The 17655-nt window shown below is 37.3% G+C and overlaps 1 protein-coding gene across 9 annotated transcripts in view; it reads left to right on the top strand.

Moving 5' to 3' along the window:
• The window catches only part of WDFY3 (WD repeat and FYVE domain containing 3), a 274260-nt gene that overhangs the window by 90142 nt on the left and 166463 nt on the right, over positions 1-17655 (top strand). For all 9 annotated transcript variants that reach the window (XM_082726684.1, XM_082726677.1, XM_082726676.1 and 6 more), the window contains 2 exons: positions 4204-4414; positions 13872-13995. In XM_082726684.1, the coding sequence (XP_082582810.1) occupies positions 4235-4414; positions 13872-13995 (304 nt within the window). In that variant the 5' untranslated portion in view covers positions 4204-4234. The remainder of the gene's footprint in view (positions 1-4203; positions 4415-13871; positions 13996-17655) is intronic.

A 17655-nucleotide genomic window follows, 5' to 3' on the forward strand; every position in this document is an offset into this window, starting at 1 on the left:
GCAAGAAAACTTAAGACTTTAACAGGCGGAAGAATTAAATTCTTCTCCCTCCCTCCCTCCCTCCCTTTCTTCCTTCCTTTCTTTTTTTTTAAGATTTTATTTATTTGAGAGAGAGAGAGAGCACAAGCACGGGGGAGGGATAGATGGAGAAGCAGACTCCCAGCTGATCAGGGAGTCCGATTCTGAACTGGATTCCAGGACCCTGAGATCATGACCTGAGTAGAAGGCAGACGCTTAACTGACTAAGCAACCAAGGTGCCCTAGGTCTGTTTCAAAGTATATATATGTTAGATTACTGGGTGATAAACCCAGTTTGTTGGGAGCCTCTCCAAGATTTGCTCTTCACTCCTCGAAAGTGAGAAGTTTTGCTTTTGCTCTTCGCAGTGAGGAAAAAAAGATAGAATTTTTCCTCAGAAGGTTTAAGAACAAAATAAAAAATCTGAGAAATTACTTGTAGTTCTTTGAAGAAGTAAGATTTCCCTTAGCCATGTGAGCTATTTATTTTTCTCTTGTGGAATTAAATGATTTTTTTTTTTTTTTTTTTAAGGAAAGCTGTTTTAAGCTTTTCGCTGAGCTACTCAAAGGCAGCTAGTTACTTGACAAATATATTTTTAAAATTTAGGCTATTTACTTGTTTTATACCCTTCTGTAATTTAAATAATGGCAGACTTTTTAAAGAATTTTGGGCAGAGAAGGTTAAAGTATCTGGGGTTTTCAAACATTAGCACAAGAGATTAGAATAAGAAATACTGTCTTGGGCTCATTGCAGTAATTATCTCATTGCTATTTAAATAACCCCCTATTGGCACTATGGCAGTACAAACACTTTTCTCTTGTGAAACAAAATAGGGTTTGTATAAGAAAACTAGTTCTTACGGAGAATAATCATTACAAATATTTTGAAAACCTCCAATAACACTGTCCCCAAAATAATTATTCTGTGGTTTGTCATTATTATTATTATTATGCATATCTCTTCTATATTGCTTTATAAGTCTTATTCAACATCTAATGAAGAAATAAACATTTTGCTCATCTTTTATCATTGTGCACGTCTAAAGCATAATACTATAAAGGCTTAAGCTGTTTTGCTTGCTTAAATAGCTAAAAATGTAAATGAAAAGGATTAAATGTTTCATGATTAGGCTCAAAGGAAGAAAGAAAGAATTACTGAAAGTAGCTAATGTGCTTGACACTTAATAGAAATGAACTACTTTTATGTATGCATTACTGAAAGGCCGTGAGGAAAGATTTTACAAATTGAGAGAAACCCAAGATTAAAGAGGGTTCACCTGAAGTTACCTCTGTTGTGTGGATGTTTGTACAAGTTTGCCTGAAAAGTGCTTATTCTTTTTAGTCTTTCACTGCTGAAGAGTATTTAAAACACAATAGTTCTTGGTCTGAATACTACTTTAAATATAAATATTGGAGTGGAGACAAAGGAATGATCCAGCAATCTGATATGCTTAAGTGTTTCTTGCTAAATAAGTAAGGAGAAAGGGAGGAATCTGAATTTTTTCCATCACTGAGAGAGATTATCTGAGTAAGTGAGAAATACCAGTAAATTCACTTTACTGTTTGATATATACCCTTTTGTATCAGACAAATATTAATAACGATGGTACAATAGTTTCATTACATCTAGTTAATGTTTGTTGTTATATGATCATGTGGTTTCTTTTTTTTTATGAAAGTTGATTAGTTTGAATCTTAAGAAAAATCAAAAAGATTTATTTCCCATTCTAACTGCTATTTGGTGCTAAATAAAAATATTCTTGAATTACGGTTTCCAAGAACTTTGTAATTTAAAATAGGCATATAAGGGGCGCCTGGCTGGCTCAGTAGAGTATGCAGCCCTTGATCCCCACGTTGGTGTAGGGATGACTTAAAAATAAAATCTTAAAGGGGCACCTGGGTGGCTAAGACAGTTAAGCATCTGCCTTCATCTCAGATCATGATCTCAGGGTCCTGGAATCGAGCCCCAAATCTGGCTCTCTTGCTCTGCAGGGAGCCTGCTTCTCCCTCTCCCTCTGCCTGCTGCTTCCTTGCTTGTATTCTTTTCTCTCTGTCAAATAAGTAAATAAAATATATTATTTCTTTTAAAGATTTTATTTATTTATTTATTTATTTGACAGAGAGAAAGAGAATTGAGCCGCCCAGGTGCCCCTAAATAAAATCTTAAAAAAAAAAAAAAAAAAAGGCATGTGAATATATAAGTAAATGGGAAGGACACTTGACTATGAGGTAGGAGGTTTGGATTCTCATCCAGTTCTTTATCACTGTGAGATTTTGAGCGAGTTGCTGTTGTCTTGAGGCCTTATTTAAAGGTCTTTAATCTTCTCTTACCCACTTGCTTAAGGTAGAATGAAGAGGAAGTCTGAGAGGGCTTTGTAACTCTAATATGGAGTGATAGTTGACTATTTAAAAAAATGACACAGACCTCTGGAAAGCTGGGATATCTTAAAAATTTTTTCGAAGTGTTAGAGGAACGTGACTCTCCTAAATCTTCTCCAGGACTGTCTAAATTAGGAACTCTAGCCATGGGCTAAGGAGAAAGAACAGATAAGCATAATCTAAAATGTCAGCTAATTATCAAAAGTTTTGTAATTTACTTCAAGTTTTATTTTTGTTCTAGGGCTCTCTAGGACTATAAATAGCACACAGGTGATTTGAATGTATTTGTTGAAATCCTTATAGTTGGAGGACTTAAATATTTTCTCAGGATGAAATATGTTAAACAGCTTTGACCTGGACTACATTTTGTGGTTTAGAGTCTCTTTTGGCCTTTGCCTCTTTCTGTGTACTCTTCCCCAGGATTGGACCGTCTAGACAGCGGTCCCTCAGCCCAGAGGAGCCCCTGGCAGGGTTCTAGGCAGTGTCTTTCTACTCCTCACTTGAGTTGAGTCATCTCCTGGCCTCCTGTTGCAGTCTGCTAGAGCGCATAAGCGGAACCCCAGGGCCAAATATGGAATTCACTCAAAATTCTCAAGGGCAAGCATATTTAAGAGGCCAGTTCTTCTTAGAGTTTTAAAAATCAGTAGACAGATGCTTACTAAGTAAAGCTCTAGCCTTGGAGTAATCTTTTCATTTCTTAAGAAATGGCATTACTGGCTTATGTGGTTATGCAGAGAAATTAAAAAGTAATCTTCAGGTTATTCCTGCTTTTCTACAGATTAAAAAGCAAATTGCCTTTTATCCAAATTCTGTATATTCATAATGTCCTCCCAGCCTTCCTGGTTCCTTTGTAAAATATCCTCTTTTTGTGTTTGAAATTAGCTAATTGCTGGCACAGTTAGTGGTGGTTGAAAAGGGCTGCTGATGCTTTCTGAATGCTTTGTGTTATTGATTCTTGTACATATTCTAACCCAGTGGTTGGTTTGTTTATTTCTGAACTGCAGCTCTAGCCAGGGATACATTTTACATTGTGATGTAGTATGTATGAATTACCTAAAATAAGTCTCATGAAATAATAATCACCCTAACTATATGTATTCCAGTATCTTGTATTTCACTTCTTTTTTTTTAATGGTCATCATGATCCACTAAATGAGTTAACATGACCTGCCAAAGGGTTTCAAACTGCAGTTTGAAAAAGTGGTCTTCTGGTAAATGAAAGTTTTTACTGTCTTCTTGTGATTTGTAAAATATACTGGGATGTATTCATTTTAATTTGCATGTTTTCAAACTGTAACAAAGTAAACGCTTCAAACAGGTACCTAAACTGTAATCGTTCATCTAGAATAAAAATTAAATAATTAAAGAGCGAAAACTTTATGTTTAGAAGGTAAGATTTTTGTTTTGTTTTGTTTTTTGTTGTTGTTTTGAGATGAGGTTGAACTTTCTATTCTTCATTCTTTTTACCTAAGCTCAGCTATTAAGAAATGTATTAATAGTGAGATCTTTGGTCCCTTTATTTGTTGAACTTCATATGACTAACTTAATTAGGAACATTTGATACTTGTCCAATTAATGTTTTACACTTAATGTTTTACATTTTATACAAATTATGCCAAAGCCAGTAGGAATATTGGGTGCCATGATTCCTAATTTGTCACTTAGGGAGGCTTAATCAAAATTAGTTTTGCCTCTCTACCTTTTCTGTTTGAAGAAGTAGAAAAAGATGTTTTCCTGCCTTTTTCTAAGCTCTTGACTTGGTCAGGATGCTGACATTTTGACTATCTGCATATGAACTTCTTCCCACAGAATCAGAAGTGTTTATCAACAACCAGCCAAGATGAACATGGTGAAGAGGATCATGGGGCGACCAAGGCAGGAGGAGTGCAGCCCCCAGGACAACGCCTTAGGACTGATGCACCTCCGCCGTCTCTTCACGGAGTTGTGCCATCCTCCCCGGCACATGACTCAGAAGGAACAAGAGGAGAAGCTGTACATGATGCTGCCAGTGTTTAACAGGGTAAGTCCACGTTGCTGAGGCCATGCTTTCCAGGACTGGTTAACACTGCAGGAATTTGAAGGTTAGAGTAAATCACAGAGAGGAAGAAATGTTAGAATGAGTGTTTAGAAGCTTGATGTTTTCTTTACTTCCTTTCAATTTACTGTGAGCCACATAACTTTATCTGAGACCTGGTCGGAGTGAATTCCATTTAGTTCTAACAGATAAAAGGAAGACTGAGCATTCTGTAAAATGTTCCTATAATGGTTGAGTTTTGGAAGAGGGATGCGTTATAAATTACCATTTGCTATTTCCTTTTTTTTTTTTTTTTTTTTTTTTGAAATGATGGTTTATTGCACCAAAGAATGTAATTGCCCAAGTATATTTTGTATACTTGATGGAATCATCTCAGTTTGCTTTGTTGTTTGGCAGGTTTTCTGTAAGAGATTTTGTAGTTATACGCCCAAGAGAGTCTAGAGTTAATTTTTAAGGTATTTTGTGAAGTTGATTACATGTGTAACAGTCTTGGTGGGAATATTTAATTTTTATATTTTTATCCAAGCTGTACAAGTACATAGTTCAAAAATTCAGGTAGTTCCAGAGGCTTTCAGACCCCACTGCTCCTCACCGCCAGTCACTGCTGCTGCTTTTAGCTTTTTCAGCACTGAAGGTCACCCCTTGAAAGAAAGTTGTTTAAAAGTCTGTGGGTATTGGGGAAGGGAGGTCTCCTTCGAGAATGTGATGTAGGGGCACGTGGGTGGCTCAGTCAATTGAACACCCGACTCTTGATTTTAGCTCAGGTTGTGATCTGGAGTGGTGGGATCAAGCCCTGCATCAGGCTCTGTGAGCAGCAGGGAATCTGCTTGAGAGTCTCTCTCTCTCCCTCTACCCTTTCCCTGCTCACATGCGTGTGTGCATATACTCTTTTTTCTCTCTGTCATATAAATAGGTAAATCTTAAAAAAAAAGAGAGACAATATGATGTGATTCTTGAGGCCTTAAATGATAACCATTAGCCCAACTGGAATTAACTGGACCAGATTAACCAAGAAGATAATTAGAGTAAGAGATTAAAGCATGAATCAAGATAAAAAGCAACAAATATTTTAATATGTGCCAACATCTATAAGGAGTCCCAAGAAGTTGATTTTATATCAGGGAGGAACAAAAAAAAAAGACTGTCAAGATTGATCGGAGGTACATCATGATGGGTTTGTATATTGTATTAGAAGTCAGCACTTTTCCGGGAGGCATGAGGAGCCAATGAAGTATTTTAAGCAATAGAGTAAGAGAGTAGAAGGGAGCAAGGTAAGGTGTCTACTAGGTTTCTAATTTGGGAAACTAACTGGGAATTGTTTTTCCCATTTGCTCAGAAAGATAGATTCAGTTGAATTATTTGTGAGCTTCCCAAGTGAATGTATTCAGTAAGCAGAGTTAGAAGCTCGGGTATAAGATTTGGCTGGATATGTGCTTTGGGGACTCTGGCAAGAATGGGGTAGTTGAAATCCTGGAAGGGGATGAGAGAGTGTACTCATGGCTTATAGTGCCAAGTGAGAAGAGCACTCAACTAAGGATCAACCATGGAGAATAAGAATGTCTAATGAAAGGAGAGGAACACCTGAAGGGTACACAACAGGAGTTGGACAGTAGCAGTACAAAAAGAATCAGGAGAGGGGCGGCTATAGAGCCCAAAGATAAATGTATGAAAAGAGAAAGTAGTCAGCACTACCATGTATCATAGAGAGAGACCCAATAAGATGAATGTTCATGAAATTTGATGGTTTGTAAGTTACTAGAATGGCAGAACCAGAAAACAGTGAGTTGATAAGTGAATGGGAGATGAAGAGAGACAATAGGAATATACTGGGCTTGTAGAAATTTGAAAGAAAGGAGAACCAAAGAGATTAATGGATGTGAACTTGATGATAAGAAGGGTTTTTGTGTGTGTGTTTCTTGTGTTTTGCTTTGTATGTAAAGATGGAGGAGATTCTGGCACATAAAGAGAAGGGAGAAACCAGTGGAAGAGGAAATGTGGAAATTTTTAAGAGTGAAAGTGATTGAAGTGATTGAGAGAGGAGAGCATGGAGTCAGATTACTGGGGAGCAGGGACGCAGGTGAGCCTTGCCCAGGAGAAGGATACTTCAACCCGGAGAAGAGCACATTTTGTTGGGTGTGAATATGATTTGTAGTTAGGTATGAGAAGTTGAATAAGATCTTGCTTGATGACCTCAATTTCTTATAGTCATCAACAGAAGATGTGGTCTATTAAGAGCCTTGGAGTAAGTTAAGGGGTTTAAGAAAATTGTGATGATTTGGAATATTACAAAAGAGAATGAGAGTGATGGTTGAAAGGGATGTTGAAAGAATTAAAGGGTGTTGAGGGTCCAGTGGAAGTTGGAGATGATAAATTTGTACTGGATCTTAGCCATGTGGGCGTGTGATTTTTCTCCTGCAGGCACTTGGCAGCATGCGTGTAGAAGCAGATCAGGCAGAAAGATATATTATTTATGGGGATTGAGGTTTTGCTGGGCTGGTGGCAGAGGGGCAGGGGTAGACGGAGGATAGTAAGAGAGACCAGTTCGTACATCACCCATCGGGTTGAGTAAATGGGAAGAGCGGGTGCAAACATTAGTACATTTAGAGGTTGTTCATTTTTTTAATCTATGAAATAAGAGGCTGAGAATGATGGAGAGAGGAGATGTTCATGTAGGAACATGCAGAGAGGTGGGGAAAGGTTTAAAATAGCTGCTGTGAAAGTGAGAGAGAGAACAGATTACAGACAGCCATTTTTTTTCAAGCCCTGGTGAGGTAACAGTCATTAATTTTTATTGGAATCAGTTCTGGGAAGTTGTTTGTTTCTTTTTTAATCTTTTTATTTTTGTTCTATCTCATTGTTACAATGTACTATTGGCCTACTGCATAGTTTGAGGTAATTTTCTTCTCTCAGACTTATACACACTAACGAAGTGATGGTAATGTTCAGAATAGTTAAGGCAGTTGTTCTCAGCTGTTAACACAAATTAGTAAGTAATATCCTACATATATGTCCCATGTATTTCATCAGTCAGGCTTCTATAGCCAATTCAAGTGAGGCTTAGGCTGGAAAAATCATCTAAATATTTGTTTGTTAAGTAGAGTTGAGATGCTTTAGTGATTCTCTATTGCTTAGACTGTGACTTAGTTCTCTTATGTTATATATTGTCAGAAGTTTCATTATTCTTTCAAGTCAAAATTTTTAATTGCCTGAGTAAAAGCACTTATATATGCCTTGCCTTACACCTCTAGTACAGTGAGTGATTTAAATATCATAAAGATCAGTTAGCTCTTAACTAATAAAAAGATAAGAACTTTTTTCCGTACTATTGTGACCAATTTAAAAAATACATAGTATTCACTGGATTGTCATTAGCAAAAGAAAATTATCCTTAGATAAGATATCCAATCCATTAAGTTTGAAATATATAGCTGTATTTCTTTAGTGTTTGACCATTTATACATGAACATTCTCCACTGCTAAGAAAGAGCTTTGATGAAGGGTGTCTGGTTAAGTGTCTGAATTTTGATTTTGGCTCAGGTCGTGATCTCAGGGTTGGGAGATCGAGCTCTGTTTTGGGCTCTGTGTTGGGGTGTGGAGCCTCCTTAAGATTTTTTCTCTCTCTCTCTCCCTCCCTCTGTCTCTTCCCAGCTTCCTCCCTCTCTTTAAAAAAAAGAAAGAAAGAAAGAAAGAAAAGAACAAAAAAAAAGAAAAAAGAGTGAAAGAATAGCTCAGTATGGTTCTAGAGTTCCGGCCATGATTGCTAAAAATGAAATGTGCTATCATTTTTTGAGACTGCTTGATTCTTGCTAAATGGCAAATAAACCATATTGCTGTTAGACATGAGCATCTATCTACAGAATCATTATTAAAGAGTGCTCAGTAGTGTTATTTCAATGTGTGATTTTTGCCTTTAAGAGACACAGGTTGAGAAATGGCATGTGTTGAGTCCTTTTTCTGGGCCAGGGCTCATGCTGAGGTCTTCAGCTGCCTCCCGTGGTCTTCATCACAGTCCTGCAAGGAGATTGCTGCTGTCATCTCAGAGATGATGATGGAGTCTGAGAAAAGCCGAATACTATTTATCCAGGATTCTTAAAAATAATTCTTAAAAAAATAAATAATCTTAATAATTCTTTTAGTCTTAAGAACAAAAGCTTATTGACAAATACTTGGCTTAAACTATTAAAAAGTGAGTAACATTTTAGTCATCTAAAAATTAACTGTCATTGTTAATTACTGTGGTATATGTTATCATACTTCATTGTGTGTTTTACAATACAATTTTACTAACTAGATCTTCTATTAGAAACTCCCTTTGTTTTTTAATTATTTATATTTAGAAGCACCTAAGTTGAATATAGTGTTTTTCTTTTTTATCCCTTACAAGTGACCTTTACTTTTAAATTGTTGGCTTTAAAAGAATGCTCAAGTTGAGAATCAAATGAGAGTGAGATCAGGAGTCAGGTGAACTGTTTACATTTTTACAGCTTTGTGTTTACATATACACAGTTAAGTTCTTATTACCTAATACCAGTACAGTTGATATTGGACAGTGTAGCTTAGGGCTGTGCAAGAAAGGATTTGCTAAATTCACATCTGAAATAGTTATATTTTCTTACCCAGCCATTGGCAAAACTGAATAGTTGCAAGACCCTTGCAGAGCAGATTAGAGTGCATGTTCTGAGCCAGGCGTACTCCGAAGGAGAAAAAGGGACTGAGCGTTCTCAGTTTCTTTTGAGTTGGTGGTCCTTCTTAGAAACAGGGAGAATACACATGTTTTCCTAATAATTTATATTAATTAATAAGAAGACTCACTTACTATGAAGTAATACAATTGTATCTTCATTGTTAATTTTAAAAATGTTATGTATAGCAAATTATTCCAGGACTCCTGATAGTCAGTACTACGTCACTGATTTTTAAATATTACATATGTTTAGGAAACAAAAGACACCATTTTAGAAAACTTTGTAAAAATTACAACCTCTGTTATTAGTCATATTTAATTTTTGAGTAGCTTTATTCAGCAACAAATATATATGGAGTTGTTTGGTTTTTTTTTTTTTTTAAGATTTTTATTTATTTATTTGTCAAAGAGAGCACGAGCAGGGAGATTGGCAGACAGAGGGAGAAGCAGGCTCCCAGCTGAGCAAGGAGCTGGACGGACATGGGGCCTCAGGACCTTAGGATCATGACCTGAGCCGAAGGCAGATGCTTAACTGACTGAGCCACCCTGGCATCCCTATATTGAGCTTTCGTGCTGTACTTGGCATTAAAATAACACTATTAGTATGTTCTCTCTGAGTATGCCAAAAACATTTAGTTGAGGAAATGCCAGAAAATTTTCTGTAGTTCAGGTGGATATTAAAAATGACTCTTCTGAAATCAAGTCTCACTGTGCTGTTCCCCTCTTAAGGTAAAACTGTGTAAAGTGACAGTGCTAGGGTTCATACGAAGTTTAAATGAGACAGCATAATACTGAGTGATAAAAGGAATGCTTGGAATCAGACAGACCTAATTTTGAGTTCTGTCTCCACCACCTTCTGGCTTTAGTTGTTTAACTTTTCTAAGCTTTAATTTCCTTATCTATAAAAATGAGGACACTATATAGGATTTTATGAGATTTAAATGATAATTCTCTGTCAAGTATTTGCATAGTGCTAGGCACATTATAAATGTTCTTTGTTTGGTAACTGTTATTCTTCCTGAATTTGGTAGATAGCATATTTGTTCCTCATTGCTGTTTTTGTTTTTTTTTTTAATCTGAGTTATGAAGGTCACATAGATGTTCTAGAGTCATTTCTTCTGAGTTGAACAGTCTCTTGCTTAGCTGTGTCCTTTGGCAAATGGGGAGATGGAGAACCAGAAAAATTTGACCAGTAGTGTCTGAGGGTGAGGAGAATCTCATCCTCCTCGTACTCCCAGCTCATGCTCCATCCTCTGTAGCACACATTTAAGTACATGATTGAAATGTTGCCCTTTTTTAAGTAATATTGCTATTTGTAGAAGGTGGTTATGTACTAATATTTTAGATTTAATTGTTGAAGTTAATGACAGAAAAATCTACTCTTTGCTACCTTATATGTTCAGTATTATCTAAATGTCAGTTCATGTTTTAGTCCCTGTACTTCTCCCACCTTATCTTGTACATTTCCCATCTCATAAAATACATTCCATTTGCACCAGTCTTTGGATTCCTCCCCTACCCCAGTCCCTCGTCCATGTCCACCTCTTAGCACAGCTCTTTGAGGTGCCCAGCACCCTCTTTGTTTGGCAGTCTGAATTGTGTGACTTTGTCTCATCATGCAGTGTCATTCCTTCATGGCAGTGTCATCTCAGGGAGACCTTCTTGGATAGCCTGTCCCCACAATAGGCATTCCCTTCTAGTTACCCTGTTTACTTCCTTTAGAACATATCACTAATGTAATTTCTATTCTTAATTTGTCTAATGTTTGTCTCCTGTACTAAAATATGAACTCCACAAGCACAGGAATCCTCTTTGATTCATGTACTTTGGTATTCACCACTCTCTGTTTACCTTTGTATTCATGACTCCAGATGTTGCCTGGCATATATACAGATCAATAAATATTTATGAGTGAATAAATGAAAAGAATGAATCACTAGACTAAAAGTTGTTTATGTCAAAGAAGCAATAGTTGTTCGTTTCAAATTAGCAAATAGGACATAACTCTTTTTCTGTAATAGTGATTTGGTCAGTTCAAGGAAGGCATATCTTTTGAAAAAAGTTTCTCATGTCAATAAAGCAGTTAAATGTTAGGATTTGTATGAAAATTTAGATTCTTTTCTTTCTTTCAAAGCAGAGTGGGAGGGTGGTAAAGGGACAGAAGGAGAGAGAGAATCTTATGCAGGCTCCACGCCCAGTGTGGAGCCCAGTGCAGGCCCTCATCTCACAACCCTGAGATCATGACCTGAGCAGAAATCGTTTTGGGCATTTAGCCGACTGAGCCACCCAGGTGCCCCACGTTAGTTGCATTTTTAATAATGTATTATTCACCTAGGGTGGAGACTGCTTCAATAACTATATCCATATACTGTCTAAGAAACGATCTTTTTGTTTTATGAAGTTGTCCTTATAACTCTTCAGAATAAAATAATTCTTTTTTTTCTTTTTTAAGATTTTATTTATTTGTCAGAGAGAGGGAGAGAGAGCAAGCACAGGCAGACAGAATGGCAGGCAGAGGCAGAGGGAGAAGCAGGCTCCCTGCCGAGCAAGGAGCCCGATGTGGGACTCCATCCCAGGGTGCTGGGATCATGACCTGAGCCGAAGGCAGCTGCTTAACCAACTGAGCCACCCAGGCACCCCCACGATGGTTTTATAAATAACAGTTATATACTCACATTTCTGAGTTGGTAGTAGAATGGTTATTCAAGCCTTTGTCATTATTAGGCTTCTCAGTTTCTAGTCTGCCTCCAATTTGTTTGTTAAAGAATATGGGTCTTACTAACAAATGACCCAGTTGAGTTATAAACACATAACATTTATCAGTATCTCAGCCAAAAAAACCCAATTTATTGAGGTCTTGAAAAGTCCAGTTTATTCTTTGAGATCATGTAAAATTACTCCTATGTAAAGTTAATGAACAGTCCTTAGATAGCCAAACAAAAGTATACCCTGTAGAATTGATTTGTTTGTTTGGTATTATAAGGAATATAGTATGTGTTGTAAGAATGTAAGAAATATATTTGTTATAAGGAAATTACATTATAAGCTGTATCCTTTTCTTGAGGATCCTTGGAAAGAAATTTTTATGTTGTAGTATAAAAATGGAGATACTTCCTTAGATATATATTTTTTCTTACCTAAGGACATTGTGAACCATGTAGTAGAGTAGTTCTTCTCTTTTGTATATTTGAGCCAAAATTTATGACCCAAACATGGCAAATACAGAACTGGTCTTTTGGTCTTAGATTTTGTGTTTTTTTTCCCCCCATCTATTCCCTAGCCTGATTTATTTCCTTGTTTTTGTTTTCTTTCATAATTTTGTATTCTCATGTTACAATTTATTTAGCCTTCAGTTCTACTTAAGTGTTCTCTAGAATTTGTTGTTGTGGGTGTAGGAAACAGGATATAAACAAACATATTTAGGGGATATCTCCATAAATTAAGGTAAAATAGAATACGAAGATGAGTAAGATATATTCCCTCCTTTTGAGTAACATTTGAATAGATAATAAGAATACAAGATACTGTGTGATGAGTATTATAATAGAGAGCTGTCATAATAGTTTTAGAAGACCGGATTTCCTTTTAGCATAAAAGAACATTTTTCAAAATAATATTTCAGGATACATCCAGTTATATAGCCATTTCTTTTTCTAAGACTGTTGTTCCAGGTTTCATTTCTTTGTCCTCTTTGCTGAGTCCACACTGATTTATCTTAAAGAAGTATGTATTCTAGGGGTGCCTCATGGCTCAGTGGGTTAAGCTTCCAGCTCTTGGTTTAGGCTCAGGTCATGCATGATCAGTGGTCTTCAGATGGAGCCCTGCCCCATGTAGGGCTCCATGCTCAGAGAAAGTCTGCTTGAGATTCTCCCTCTCCCTCCCTCCCCTTCCCCACTTGAATGCGCATTCTCGCTCTCTAAATAAATAAAAACTTTTTTTTAAAAGATTTATTCTAAAGTTCATTTGTCTTAGTTTTTTAATTAAAACAAGTATATTTCATGACCCTCATTATTCATTTTCTTTAATCTTTTTCCTAACAGTACTATTTTGGAAATTGTACAGTTTAGAAATTCTGAGCTATAGCATGAGTTTAGTAATTCTGTATTCAGTCTAGGACTTAACTATAGATGAATCCCTGCTCTTCACCATCTGATGTATCTGTGTACCATCATGGAACCTTACATTTTTCTCTAATTTTTTTTTTTTTAGATGTATTTACTTATTTTAAAGAGAGAGCACACATTTGAATGTGAGTGGGGGTGAGTGAATGTGAGAATCTTCAGGCAGACTTTCTGCTGAGTGCAGAGCCATACTCAGGGTGGGGCACCGCTCAGCTCCACCTCAGGATCCATGGATCATGACCTGAGCCTAAACCAAGAGTCTGAAACTTAACCCACTAAACCACTTAGGCTTCTCTTTCTCTAAATTCTTAATTTAGATCTCTTCAAAGAAACATGCTTTCTAAAGTTTACCAGTAAGATGGATTCAGATTTTACACACAGATAATTATACTTTGGCTTTTATTTCATTTATTTAATCATTAATTCAAAAGATTGTGTAATATGTACTAGGAAATGTGGCTAGATATGATTTATTGAAAGAGTTGTATTTTAAACATACTCAGATTCAAAGTATCTGTATAAGAATACTTTTTTGACTTGATTTTCAAGTCATACCATACTTTGAAATATACAGAATGAAAGTCAGTAGTTGGCAATGCTTCATTAAAATTGTGGCTTTTTTTTTTTTCATCCACAGGTTTTTGGAAATGCTCCGCCAAATACGATGACAGAAAAATTTTCTGACCTTCTGCAGTTCACAACCCAAGTCTCACGACTGATGGTGACAGAAATTCGAAGGAGAGCATCAAACAAATCCACAGGTATTTTTACTGAAACCAGGAAAAACTATTTGAATAGGCTGTTTGGTAAAAGTGCTATTAAAATAAAAGAGAAAATTGACTCAGTTTTATCCATGTGGGTTTTAGTTACCTGTCCCCGTTTCCATTCTCACACTCCCTGCTGTTGGTGGGTTCAGCATCTCCCAAGTGGAGCAGCTGTACTCAAGACCATTGTCCTGGGACCTCTGGTCCCCACCCCTGCACTCCCAAGAACACTGTTTCCTTCTGAACAAAATCCAGATTCCTAGCATGACATTGAAGGCAAATCCAGGATCTGGCTGTATGAAGTTATTTTTAGTCTACAATATTATTTCTTGTTTTCTTTTCTATATTTCAACCAAACCAAGCTGCTTATAGTTGTAAACATGCTGAGCTCTTATTTTTATCCTTTACTTACGGTGGTTCACCCAGAGGGGAGACTCTGAAACCCCCCCCCCACATTGGTATGTCTAAATCTTTGAAGCTTAGATATTAACTCATACCTCTTCGATGGAATGTTTCTTGATTCCCTTAATCAAAGGAAAAACCTCTTTGTAACTACTCTTTGCTTCTCAATTCCACCAGGGGTTATTTGTGTGTGACTTCATCTTCCTATTAGACTGCTTAGGGGTCTTTAACCTATAATTTTTACATATAATAAGCTTTATTCGGTAATTTTAACGTTCCTCAGGTATCCTTCCTTTATCCAATATTAAAATAAGTTTCTTGACTTTATTTTGTTATTTGGGTTTTGTAATGGTTGTTTGGGTGGTAGCTTTCTTATTGAAGCATTAGACTAATAAATTGATGATTTGAATTCTCTTTATAATGTCCCTTTGGACAATCACTTATTTTTTCATCCCATCAAATTCCTGTTTTTCCCATCGTTAACAATAATGCTTTTATTTAGTAATCTTATTTTTAAATTTATTTTTTATTAACCTAATACAGGCATGTATTTAAGGGTCAGATAGTTAAAATGTTAATTAAAAACAGCATCTCCCTTCCATCATACTAGTTCAACTCCATTTCTCACTCTCACATTAAAAAAAAAACTTTTTTTGGCATTTACCTGTGCCTCTAAATGATGTGCTTGCAGTATGTGCCCCTCCTTTTTTTCCACATTTAGATCTATCTTTTGACTTCCACAAAAGAAAATGAGGCTTTCATTCTCTAAAGTTCACCACCATTGCCCATACGTGTGTGCTTTCTAAGTCCCTCCAGTATAGTTCTGTCACAATTTGATTAGATCAGTATTATCTTGTATGGACTGTGACCACAGTATTTAAGATGAGTCATATGGTATGCTGTGATTTCTTTTCTTGAAGACTTCTTTTCCTCCACCTCCAACTGAGTTAATAATTGTCTATATTTTGTTTCCTTTTGTAGATTTTCATCCCACATTCATCCCCTATTGCTAAAATGTTTTTCTGAATCTCCCTTCAATATCATTGAAGGCATCAGATATTCTGACAGTTTCATCTTCTTTCAGATAGCTCTTCCGGAACTTTCTGGCTTGCATTAATCCATTAATCCATGGTAGTTGCTCCCTAGGCCAGCCGCATAGCTGTCCTTTTTATTTTTCCACTCATGTTGTCTGAGGTATCTTTCTAGTTCTTTGGGATGGAACTGCTGTTTTCTGAATCTCAAGGCATCTTTCTTTCTCAAACTAACTTTTTCTTTTCTTTTCTTTTTTTTTTTTTTTACGATTTTTTTATTCATTTGACAGACAGAGATCACAAGTAGGCAGAGAGATGGGGAAGCAGGCTCCCCGCTGAGCAGAGCCCCACGCAGGGCTCAATCCCAGGACCCTGGGATCATGACCTGAGCCGAAGGCAGAGGCTTTAAGTCACTGAGCCACCTAGGCAAATTTTTTTGACTGTTACTGTGAAAGATGGGTTCCTTTCTTTTTATGAAGGAGGGTGAAATCTTCAGGTGGACAGCCTTGCAGGTACCATGGCTTAGAACAACAGGTCATTTAGCATGACTTTATTGCAGAAAGGAGAAACACAAAACCAGGGGTTCAGCAGCGGGCACACGTCCACCACTCTAATTATCTCACAGAAAAGTGTGCTTGGAAAATCCCTGATGCCTCTCCATTCCTGAAGTACAAGCACAAATATGAACTTATCAGTGAAGAAATAAAAGAAACTGCTTATGATCTAGGCTGTTTGAGTACTGGAATTGAGTGTCTCTTGGATGTTTATAGGAGCTGTTTATAGATCATTGCTGTTTAGCCCTAGGAGACTTTGGGCCCCAGGGGAAGTTACAGGCCCTCCTACTAAACAGCGGAAGCTACCAGTGTCATGGGAAGTTGAGTTTAGGTCTAGCAACTCCCTTGGGGATGTAGTTGTAGGGGGTGTCTTAGCTAGGTCCTTCTCCAGGCAGCCCAGGGTGAGCTCCCGGGGTCATTTTGGAAAATCTTGCAGCTTGCATTACATTTATCTCCCTTTCAGTAGGTATCAGATTCTAGGTTAGAAATAATTTCATGTGAGAATTTAAAAATAATTTCTCCTTCATATTCTGGATTCCTGCACTGCTATTGAGAAACCTGAAGCTACCTAGATTGTTGTTTGTTTCTTTGATCAGCCTTTTTTTCCTTTTTTGAGCATTTAGGATCCTCTCTTTGGCTCTCCTGGTCAAAAATTTCATGATACCATGCCTTGGAGCATATATTCTTATACATTACACTGAGCTTTGAACTTTGGGAAAATTTTGGGAATTATTTATATAATAATATCCTCCACTCAGTTTTCTTTTTCTAGTCAGGTGTACCCCTGAGACTGTCCCTCTCATTTTCTTATTTTCTCTCATTTTGTATTTTTGGCTTTTGACCCTATCAGTTTTACCATCCAGCCCTTTTATGAAGGTTGTTTTGTTTTCATTTGTGACTTGTAATTTTAATTCCTAAATGTTTCTTTTTTTATTGGTGTCTATTCTTTCATAGATTCTCTTTTTAGTTCTGTTTCTTTCAGGTGGCCGTTTTTGTTAATTTGCTTTTGTCTGTCTTTTAGGTTAGAGGACTTCCTTGGCCATCTGCTCCTATGTAAGAATGGGGCCATAGAAAGCTGCCCGCAGCTCTGCACTTGTGGGTGGGGCTTGAAACTGTGGGCGTCAGCCCAGCGTGCTCTTGTGAGGCTATTCTGTTGACTCTCTCCCCTGAGCTAGGCAGAGTCCCCAGTTAAGAATGTCCAGTTTCTACTTGGAAGATACATGTCTGCCTCTCAGCATTTTGGAAGCCAAGTAGGGATAAGGTCTGAGGACCTTCAGCATTCAGGGCGTAAGCTTCTGCTTCTGCATGATCTCCATGAGCCTGCAGCTGGGCCTGGTGTGACGGCCTCGCTCCCTCGCTCCTGCCCCAACCTTGACACACTCCCTCACTCTTTGCAGTGAGCAAACACCCAGTGTGGTGCCCACATTAGTGGGATCGGGGTGGGGGGGTCCTCAGTGCTCTTTAACATACTTTTACCAGGCCTTCTGTGTACACTCCCATGTTTACTCCACTTCTAGAAGCACCTGGCACCCACCAATTCCTGAGCCTGTTGGAGGTTCTGTTGTCATTTAGTTGCTTTTTCATTTTTCCTGCACTTGCTTTAAGATTCTAGAGTTTGCTAAATCAGTTACCACTAACCTCTCTGCTATTTTCGTATCCAAAATGTTGCT

The sequence above is a fragment of the Mustela nivalis genome, assembly GCF_964662115.1.
Source record: "Mustela nivalis genome assembly, chromosome: 4".
Classification (NCBI taxonomy): domain Eukaryota; kingdom Metazoa; phylum Chordata; class Mammalia; order Carnivora; family Mustelidae; genus Mustela; species Mustela nivalis.